Source organism: Coturnix japonica, chromosome 3 (genome assembly GCF_001577835.2).
Source record: "Coturnix japonica isolate 7356 chromosome 3, Coturnix japonica 2.1, whole genome shotgun sequence".
Lineage (NCBI taxonomy): Eukaryota > Metazoa > Chordata > Aves > Galliformes > Phasianidae > Coturnix > Coturnix japonica.
In genome coordinates, this window is record NC_029518.1 from 72,198,275 (window position 1) to 72,209,343 (window position 11,069).

At 42.8% G+C, this 11,069-nt stretch overlaps 1 protein-coding gene across 4 annotated transcripts in view; it reads right to left on the bottom strand.

The window, feature by feature from the left end:
• Positions 1 to 5,840, bottom strand: part of BCKDHB (branched chain keto acid dehydrogenase E1 subunit beta) — a 111,171-nt gene extending 105,331 nt beyond the window's left edge. The window contains exons 1-3 of one of the 4 annotated variants that reach the window (XM_032443334.1): positions 5,649 to 5,836; positions 3,127 to 3,204; positions 1,501 to 1,569 (exon numbers count right to left, since the gene is read on the bottom strand). In XM_032443334.1, the coding sequence (XP_032299225.1) occupies positions 1,501 to 1,569; positions 3,127 to 3,204; positions 5,649 to 5,802 (301 nt within the window). In that variant the 5' untranslated portion in view covers positions 5,803 to 5,836. Of the gene's footprint in view, positions 1 to 1,500; positions 1,570 to 3,126; positions 3,205 to 5,648 lie in introns of all 4 variants that reach the window. The other 3 variants (XM_032443335.1, XM_032443337.1, XM_032443336.1) reach the window with 3 other exon arrangements.
• Between the last annotated feature and the right edge of the window lie 5,229 nt (positions 5,841 to 11,069).

Sequence of the window (11,069 nt, forward strand, 5' to 3'; positions counted from 1 at the left end):
CAAAACAGACTTATCTTTCTAAATTGTCTTAAAAGCACAACCTTCCTTCTCACCCTTCTCCAGCCCACTATTTTCTTATAATGTCCAAGTCAGCAGTAACTCATCTCCAACAGATAAATCAGTTAAACAGATTTAACCCACCGCAAGCAGTTCCAGTCATTTTTGTGCCCTGACAAACCTGTAAAATTCCACTTTAACTGCTGGATAGCCCAGTGAGGGACACAACTCCCATATTAAAAGCCACCGTGTTACTGTAGCCACAACCAGTTCCTAAGAGGGGAAACCACTATGTATCACCTTGAATGCCATAGATTATAAGATTATTCTTTTTTTGTAGCATCCCACAGCACTTCTTGGGGCAAAAAGCATACCTAAGGAAATCACATCAAAGTTAAAAACAGTGATGTCAATAATTCCTCCAAACTTGTCAACAAGATATCACTGAGTAAGCTCTTAACTCTATCCAAAAACAACACGAACATGGCATTTATTTTCTTTCAGACTATTTGTCGTAACAAAATATACACCTTTATCTCCACGGATGTGAAGCTATGGAATACCACAGCACAGAAAGAGCAGAATTAAGTTCCTTCTTAAACAAACATAATGTAAAGACTATCTTAAACCATAGATAATGCAAGAAATTAAAAGTTTGCAGGAGCTTTCAATAAAATTCAGATGGCCCACATCACCTTTGAACGTTTCTTCCAATTCAATTATTCTTTTCTAGAAAGCTCCTTATTTTAAATTCACTTTTATATATATATATATATATATATATATATATATATATATATATATATATATATGGTGGTCTTTTAAATTAAAAGATCCTAAATAACTATATTTTTCTTCCACTCAACCCACCTCAACTGCCTGACATAATTAAGTATGTCACATTTCTCTTATATTTTTGCATATACATTTTTCCCCTATCTAGACAGTAACATCATCATTTATCTGAATGCCTTCGCACAAGTCTCCTAAATAAGAAAACCAATTGCATTCTAGGTGAAGAACCAGCATAGCTATAAAATTTTTATGCTGTGTTTTCTTTTCATATTTCCAGGGCACGTTAGAAAATATTATATTAAACAAAATACTCAAACCTATTTCAAGGTAAGTCCTTTTCAGTCTGTGGCAGATAAGACAAAAAAGCATCACCATGTGTAATTGATAAGCAGCTTTAATTTGATGACAAATAAAATGGGGCTCAAATGATGAACATGTGGTCCAAGTACAGTTAAAAACTTGAAGTTATATTGATAAAGTTATTTGAAGAAGCAGAAGATAATTGAAACGTCAGCAAATTCAGTAACTTTGAAAGCTTACGTAACTGATCGCACACCAAAACTCCTATTTTCGAAGAAAAATAATATAAGAAAGTACAACAGTTATAAGATTTCTCTCCTACATATTCTTCTCTTCTCCTACAAACCACACGGGGTAGGAAAAACAAATATTAATACAAAGTAACACCAGATGTAAACAGTAGCTTACCATACTTGTCTCTCAAGCCAACTGTACACCTGAATACTCCACCGAAGGCCACATCTTCACCAAATATTACTAAAAAAGAAAAAAGAATAGTGAAGGAAGGTTAATGCAATCCCAGTGCATCTAATTTTTCCATGAACGTTTCAACAATTTTTCTGTTAAGCACTCAGCACCTTCATTCTAGTTCAGGATTTCTCTAGATCTCCAAGAGTTTCTTTTACACAGACTAACTATAAAAGAAGCCCACCAGATCCCTCAAGAGCTTCTTCAAAGGAAATCCTACACTGAAAAGATGGCAACGTAGTAGCCAGGACAACTATTAGTATTGAACACTACCATTCTCATACAGCACCTGGACAATTAAAGCATTTTTTTCCCCCCAGAGTAATTCCTTCTAGTCCTATCACCAGTTACACGAGAGAAGAGGCCAACCCCCAGCTCACTACAACCTCCCTTCAGGTAGTTATGGAGAGCTATAAGGTCTCCCCTGAGCCTCCTCTTCTCCAGGCTGAATAATCCCAGTTCCATCAGCCTCTCCTCATAAGGTCTGTGCTCCAGACCCCTCACCAGCTTTGCTGCCCTTCTCTGAACATGTTCCAGGGCCTCAACATCTTTCTTGCAGTGAGGGGCCCAAAACTGGGCACAGTACTCAGGCGCAGTCTCACCAGAGCTGAGTACAGGGGGACAATCACTTCCCTATTCCTTATGGCAACACTGTTTCTGGTGCGAGCCAGGACACAGTTGGCCTTCTTGGCCACACTGCTGGCTCATATACTAGATACAGAACATAGAATATATCCTGACAGGATACAAAATTAGACTTCAAACTAAGCAGTGGTTTAAACAGTGTCAAAAAAAGAGATACTAATGCACTAAGAGAAAAAACCAACTTACAACAGGATCATACAGCTTTTCCAGCTGTGTTCCTGCCATTGAAAAAAAATGTTTTAAATATCTGGCCTTCATCACACCTTTGTGGATGACAGAAGCAATAGATCTACTGTTATATCCATGAATTAAGTAAATCATCTTGTTCAAAATAAAGTTTAGGATAATTCATTTTTTACTGAACCATCTTGAACTATTCCTTCAAAGATATCAGTTATCCAGACTGCTAAAGACTGAAGAATTCTTCCATGACTTATGTACAATGATGACCCTAAATCAGTGAAGCTTAAAAGGAGTAATAGAGAAGAGGAAGGAGAGAAAGGAAAATGGACAGAGCAAGGAACAGTGCTTTCAGAAGTACCACTTTCAGTCCACTCAACTGTCCATACTCAAAAGTGAAGACAAAAAACCCTCCTTTATTTTCTGCTGAGACTTAGGCTGCCCTAAAATAGCAGAAATGCATTAATAAACATATTCCTGCCCCAACTTCCAATCAAAATACAGTAAGCTGATAGAGAAGACAACCATAGCTTAGAATGCATAGTCCATTAACAATCTGTTAACATTCCATTTATATGCTTTAAATCCTAGCACATCTTTAAGCTTTGTTTAATATAAAAAATGTAGAAATAACATATTACAAGTTTAAAGACAATGAGAAACGCATTCACTACTGTGCACAAATTTGCAATACAAAATGCAATTGATTGAAAGCAAAACTTGCTAACAAGTAGAGCATACCTGCAGTTGGATCTTTGGCTAAAGCATTATCCAAGGCACTCGTTATGGACTGGAAGAGATTCATCTTCTGAGTTTGCCCTGTGAAAAGGGGATTATTATTATTATTTAATTCAGTTCAAAATACACAATACATTAGAAAACGCTGGTGCAAAACATTACTAAAAGCTGAGTCAATAGTCATAAACACAATCCCCATTAGAAATGCCTCAAAGACTCATTTATCGAGTAAACTTACATTTATGGGATACATGGAACCAAGTACAGCATACTTGGCAATCCCAAGGACTATAACCCTACTCAGCCACTTTGAAAAAAGTACAGCCATAGCTGCAAATGTATACATGCAAAACTTATCTTTCCTTCCTAGTATTTGAATGAATTCAATTTCTCAAAGGAAAAAGAACCCGCAGTACAGCATTACTGCCCTGATACCTGCTGCTGAGGTTTACCAGATTACTACTTATTCAATTATTACTTTTTAACCTCTAGCCTTTACTATTCACAGAGACCTGCTGCCATCATAAGTTTCCTACACCTCTTGGCCTGCAATTAGAATCACAGAATCACCAAGGTTGGAAAAGACCTAAATGATCATCCAGTCCAACCGTTCACCTATTACCAATAGCTCCCACTAAACCATGTCCCTCAACACAACATCCAGTCTTTCCTTGAACACCCCCAGGGTCGGTGACTCCACCACCTCCCTGGGCAGTCCATTCCAGTGCCTGACCACCCTTTCTGAGAAGTAATACTTTCTAATGTCCAGCCTGAATCTCCCCTGCCATAGCTTGAAACCATTCCCTCTAGTCCTATCACTAATGACATGAGAGAAGAGGCTGACCCCTCACCAGCTTTGTTGACCTCCTCTGAACACGTTTCAGGGCCTCAATGTCTTTCTTGCAGTGAAGGGCCCAAAACTGGACACAGTAAGATTAGAAAGTGTAAGAAGCATTAAAGAACAAAAAAGTGGTTAGTTAGATATGGAACAGCTCTACTTTAAAAAGCATTTAAGTATTAAGACATAATGAAGGTCCTTTACCCCACTGCAAGGAAATAAGTGGCAGAAAATAAAACAAAAATGGCAGCCATATGTGAAAACAGGAATAAAAATAACAGAAAGAACTAACTTTTGTTTACAGTACCTCTCAACAATCACTCAGCTAATTATCCCTTGGTAATTAGCTTTTTTGCGTGTATGTAAAGATCATGGTTCAAAGTCATAGCAGAGCTAGGGAGCTGTGTTCCTATACTTTTTCATGTTCAATGGCTATTCTTGTCACAGTTTACACAAGCCGTTAAGAAAAAGCTGTGAGAAAGCATTATGGGAACCATTCAAATTGTATTAAAGCTAGAAGCGATCAACATTTGCAAAGTGAAAGCTGGGGAACAGCAGCTATTTCTTCTTTTCTCAGTCAGCCACATAAGGTTATCCATTCAGCAGGGCAGTATTTGCTATAAGGAAATACCTATTCCTTCAGCCAGCTTCAAATCACTAGCACTGACTGTTCCAACCCGCTGGTCCTGCTTCTAACAGCTTCTGCATCACCCTTTCACAGAATCACAGAATTATCAAGATTGGAAAAGACCTAGAAGATCATCTGGTCCAACCATTACCAATACTTTCCAGCTATCTCATATTCATCAACACAACATCCAAACGTTTCTTGAACACTTCCATGGTCGGTGACTCCACCACCTCCCTGGGCAGTGCATTCCAATGCCTGACTACCTTTTCTGGGAAGTAATACTTCCTAATGTCCAGCCTGAATCTCCCCTGGCGCAGCTTAAAACCATTCCCTCTAGTTCTATCACTGATTACACGAGAGAAGAGGCCAACCCCCAGCTCACTACAGCCTCCCTCCAGGAAGTTATAGAGAGCTATAAGGTCTCCCCTGAGCCTCCTCTTCTACTAGAGTGATCAAAGAGTGATCACTCTTTGAAGGAAAGGAGAAAGTAATTGTGCCCCTCAGGTGTGAGCCATAAAGTTAGGATTAACATCGAGGCCAGAGCAGTACTGTCATTTATTTTCTTTCATTATTTCTCACAGGATCCCACTTCAAAGCCGGAACACCTCATAGAACATCCTGTGCTGGAAGATCCCCCTCAGGAATCACTGAGCCCAACTCCCAGCTCCACGCAGCACCACCCAGAATCCAAAGCCGATGTCTGAAAGCAGTGCACAACCACTCCTTGAACTCCACCGCCCTGTGCTGCAGACCCTGTCCCTGTCCCTCAGCTATCCCTCTGCTGGCGGCTCCATGCCGTTCCCTCGGGCCCTGTTGCTGTCACACAGAGCAGAGCTCAGCGCTGCCCTCCGCTCCATGTGAGGAGCTGCAGCCGCCATGAGGCCTCCATCAGCTCTGCCCTGTGCTGAGCAAACCCACTGACCTCAGCCACGCGGCCGGGCCAAGGCTGAGCCACCCGTGGTTCCGTCGGCCCCGCCCGGCAACTCAGAGAAGCGGCGTGGGGCGGACCCGACAGCAGAGCCCTGCCCGCAGGGAGGACCCCGGCCCCGCTCTCACCGTAGGTGCTGGGTGCCGGGTCCGGCTCGAAAGCGAAGTGTGCAGCGGCCCGACGGGGCTCGGCCGGCAGCGGAGCCGTGCGGCTCCGGAGCGCCCCGCAGCATCGCGTCCTACCCCCATAGCGCCGCAGCACCCGCGCCAGCCCCGCCGCCATCACCAACGCTATCGGGGGGCGCCACGGCCGCTGAGCGCTCTTAGGAGGCGGTGTCCCGGCTGGGGGCTCTCATTGGCCAGCGACGGCGGTGGGTGGGGAAGGTGAGAGGGGAGCGAGGGGAGGGGGAGCCGCACTAGGGAAGTCATCCTGCCCATGTACTCGGCATTGGGGGGGCCTCACCTCGAGTACTGTGTTCAGTTTGGGGCACCTCAGCACAGAAAGGACATGGAGGTACTGGAGCAGGTCCAGAGAATGGCAATGAGCAGCCACAAAGTTAATTATGGTGTTTATCGTTAGTTCTTCCCATTTGCACTCAGTCCACTTCCTTTATCCCATCAAATCACAGAATCACAGAATTATCAAGGTTGGAAAAGACCTAGAAGTTCATCTAGTCCAACCATTACTGATACTTCCCAGCTAAATCATATTCATCAACACAACATCCAAACGTTTCTTGAACACTCCCATGGTCGGTGAATATAAGAATTCAGAGTATATTAGACAGTCTGGACCTCACCGATAGATTGAAGTAATTCAGACTTTTATCTCTACCCTTGTTCTTTCTTCATATTTCAATAAATTCATTGAAGTCCATTAGAAAGAGCGGAGTCTTGTCCTACCTGATTTGTAATTTGCCACTAACGCCATTAGGTGGCAGAGAACAATAATGTTTTTACTCGGTGAAAATCGAAACCTCTTGAAATAAAGATGTGTCCGTCCGCTCTCTCCACCCTTTTTTGTATTAGAATTGTTTCCCACTGTGAACTGTCAAGAGCTCTGTGTAGTTAGTTATTAAATTACTTGCAAACAGAGAGCGCTGCTTTCATCAAGGCTGTTTCAGATTTAATTTCTGTGCCATCCTTTTGTCAAGAAAAACAATAGAAAAAGAAAGAAAAAGAGGGAAAAAAGGATATATTCACCCTAATGGGAGTCCTTCAAAAGCAGTGTCTCACTATAACTGTATCTGTACCTCTATCTCTACTTCTAAACCTAGTCAAGCTAGACCTAACTGCTGGAGATGGACTCTAGGCCAGGATGATTTCACTAGGCATTACTGGGATACAAGGAGTGTAATTACTCTTTTGAGAGCCTTGATTCTAAACTGTCTGAAAGGAATATGTTTTCTTTCTAGATACAAATAGGGGATTTTTCCACAGCATAGATAGGGTGGGGTTGGTGTGGTGCTGCACAGGCAACCAGGCTGACAGATAGATGGGTGGCTGTAAAAAGATAGGGAATTTGTATTGCCAGAAGCCTTTGCTTCTGCCAGTCTAATGTTGATTCAAGGGTTCCAGTGGATGTCAGGGTGAGAGGGTAGGTAGCAGGAATCACAGAACAAGGCATGGCTGCTTGATATCTTACTCAATGATTGGTGCGTAGGAGACTGATTCCACTGCTAGTGACTCAGTAGGAATTAAGGATGCCTACAGTCAGCATTTCCCTGAGATGCAGATTTAAGTCCATAAGAGATTTATCCTTATGTCCTAAAATTCATCCAGTGCTGCTGATAGGAACAGTGCCACAGATTGCTGCATGTGCTTAACTGGAAAATCTCAGTGCAGATTTTTCCACGTGTTTATGTTTGCCTGTGAGTTATAGAATCATGGAATCATAGAATAGCCTGGGTTGAAAAGGACCACAATGATCATCCTGTTTCAACCCCCCTGCTATGTGCAGGGTCACCAGCCACCAGACCAGGCTGCCCAGAGCCACATCCAGCCTGTTCATGTTTTAGACTCATTACCAGAGTAAGAAGTAATACTTCCAGAAAACATAATACAGCTGTTTGCCATAACAGCTTGCTTGCACTGGAAAGAAGCAAAAACATTGGAGAGGTATATTGTTGGCTTATTATTGACTCATCTGATCTGCAGAAAAATTCAGCTCAATGCAGTTTTAACATGAGTTAGAGATAATGAAGAGACTGAAACCCGTTATTCACAGAACAATATGCGGTGGCAGTGCTCAGAAGGACTGCAGGATGACTCCTGATACAGGCAATCATGGCCAATCTAGAAGCTCTTTGTTCCCCCCTTCAGCCAGAGAAAAATGACAGTAAGCACACAAGCTGTTATCTCAGTATCTGTGAGGTCTACAGCATGTCTGGTTTGGTTGGCACTTAAGGTTTTCCATCTTAGTGGCTGAACATCTCTGCAAAGATGAGTTTCAGTCACTGTGTGTCTTCTCAGGCCCGATGTAGGCAATCCTGTGGGCAAATGATGATACTATGAGATGACTTAGGCAACAGTTTCTATTAATGCGGCCTGTGTAAAATCAGCTTCCTTCCAAACAGAAATACTTGCAGTTTGCAGGTATCATAGTCACACAGCTACCACGGCTGCCAGGGAGGAAAGAAGACCATCTTCTACAACCATTTGCTTGCTTTGCAAGCAACTCTCACAGATATAGATTTTGGGAAGCTGCAAAGCAGTATTCAACTTGATTCAGCATGCTACCAGCATGCTACCAGTGTCTGATGGTAGTCTTGCTACTCCAAACAGATTAGCTTTACAATCAATCCATAAGTCACCTTATTCTGTAGGTCATGGAGCTCTCAGAAAAGGTGTATTTTAGCCCTGGAGATCACAGGAGAGGGACTGCGATGTGTTAAGTGACTGAACTCCAAGCCTGTGAAAAACCAAGGAAGGAAGGAAGGAAGGGAAGAAGGAAGGAAGGAAGGAAATGAGTCATTAAACCAATATGTTTCTCTGAGATTTTTGTTCAGTGCTGTTATCTCTGAAGAACTGGCTGCTGGAGGACAGGTAGGTCATGCAATTCAATATGCAGTGCAAGCTGCATGCACATCCTGATTTGCCCCTGCAATCTGCAGCATGTTGTGACCTCTGGCTTGCATTTCACATTAAATGATCTGTGCTTGGAAATACTGATGATGTTGCTCTGCTCTCACAAGGTTGGTGTCTAACAGTACGTTGGTTACAGTTATTGATTTGGTCAGGGAAAGAATGGAAATGTGTGGAAAGAGGAAAGGAGGAGCAGCCATTAAAAAAAAAAAAACAAGTTGATCACTTACAGTGCCTTATGTTTTAAAACTGTGCAGTACAAAATGCTTGGGTCTCCAGAAAGCAATGGGCTTCTCAGTGTGAATGATCCACAGGTATAACAGGATGCCCCCTACCTGGAAGCATTCATGGCCAGGCTGGGTGGGGCTTTGAGCATCCTGGTCTAGAGGGAGGTGTCCCTGCCTATAGCAGAGGGTTAGAAATACATGACCCTAAAGGTCCCTTCCAACCCAAACCATTCCATTATTCTGTGGTTAGTTGTTAATAACTCAGAATTTGAATTGAAAACTTCATATTCACCAGAACAGAATGTTCTAGGTGCCATCCCTCTAGAAATAGAGCACGTAAACAAATCCGAGATAATTTTCAGATTGAGTTTGATAAATTTGAGGAAGTCATCATATAAAAGATCGATAACCACAATGACAGAGCTCAGATTGAGTACTGTATGAGGACCTTCCTGATTCCTAATCTTAAACCCTAATCCTATTTTCCTAATAATGATGCTGTTGACTCATATGTATTGACCAGAACAGGTGCAGACAGACACGTATTTGCCTCACTTGCTTTCCAAGCCAACTAGATGCCACCCACCTCTGGAAACTGTGTAGCTGGAGTGGCCCAGGGCAGTGCCCCAGTTAGTGAAATCTGTACAAATACATGAGTTTCAGATCTGAACTGGCTTGCTTTTGCCTAACTTGGAATGTGGGTGAGGGAATCCACACTTGTCCATACTGTGCTCTCAGAAGGCTGTAAAGTGCTCACGTGTTTGGTGCCTCAGAGGAGTGTGAAAACCACTTAAAGTTGGGACCGCAGAGACTGTAAAACTGGATGTATCAGGGCTGGAGGAACTGAGATTCAAGAAGAAAGGTAGTAGCAATGTTTACCAATTCAGGGGATCATGGCCATATGTTGGGGAGCCATGTGTAACAGCCCTCTGGTCACTTCTGCATGCAGATATGAAGTTCAGTGGCTTTCTCCAGAGATCCCTTCCAAAATCTACAGTTCTTTGATTCTATCATTGTGATCCACCACTGTTATGTATGACGTGTCACCAGGAAAAAAGAGAGTTCTCCCAGTTGTGCTGAGTTCCCGGACAGTGTTGAACAACAAAACTGATGTCTCTGTTACTTTTTTCACAGAAGTACAGTCTCTGTGCTGCAGTGCACCACCATCCATCTACTGCATTGTGTTCCAGTGCATTGAGTGACTGTGGGGACAGGACTAGGGGTAACGGGATGAAATTTCAGCATAGGAAGTTCTGCACGAATGTGCGCAAGAACTTCTTTACAGTGAGGGTGACAGAGCACTGGAACAGGCTGCCCAGGGAGGTGGTGGAGTCTCCTTCTCTGGAGATATTCAAGACCCGCCTGGACGCCTACCTGTGTGACGTGGTGTAGGGAACCTGCTTTGGCAGGGGGATTGGACTCAATGATCTCTAGAGGTCCCTTCCAGCCCCTACAATTCTGTGATTCTGTGATTTGTACAACTGGAAGCAAGTATTTGTACGGTATTGGCAAGTGACAGATTATTCCTAATTGCCAGATCCTGGTGGAAAAACGCTGCTAGATCTTTCACTGCTTCTGCATAAACAATAACTTTCTTTTGCAAACTCCCCTCCTTCTGTTCTCACCGCTGTTTCAGCCGCACTGGATTTCCAACCTGCCCTCCTAGTAAGTATCTGTCTTTGTGTGAATGTGCATGGCTCACACCATTTCCTCCATGACTGAAATGGTATCTTTCCCACGCTACTTGAAACCTGGTGTTTTCTCAGCTCCCTGATATTACCTGCTAGCAGAAAGCTGTGACCGTACCCTTCTTTAGTGAAGAAGTTCTTATCTTATCTGACATGCACAGTGCTTCATCTTGCAACATTTCTGCTACCCCCAGGCAATGTGTGTGTGTGTGTTTGTGGAAAGGAGGTGAGCAGGAAGAATGACAACTTGTACTTTCAAAATCAACCTCACCTAGGACAACAGTTGATAACAAGCCCAAGCAAAACTGAACAACAGCCTCACCCTCTCCTGTCCAAGCCCACTAGAAAAGAGCGAGGATGTCAGTGCAATTGGTAATGCTGCCTTCAGTGAGATCCTTTTTGCCACTAAAACATGTGAGACTATTTTAGCCTCTATCAGCATTATAGAAATTTAACTCCATGGATTTCCCCACTTAGTTAGGCTACTTTGTCAGTGGAGCTATGATAGAAAATGTGGCATATGTTTCCTTCTGTAGTTTTTATATAAAATA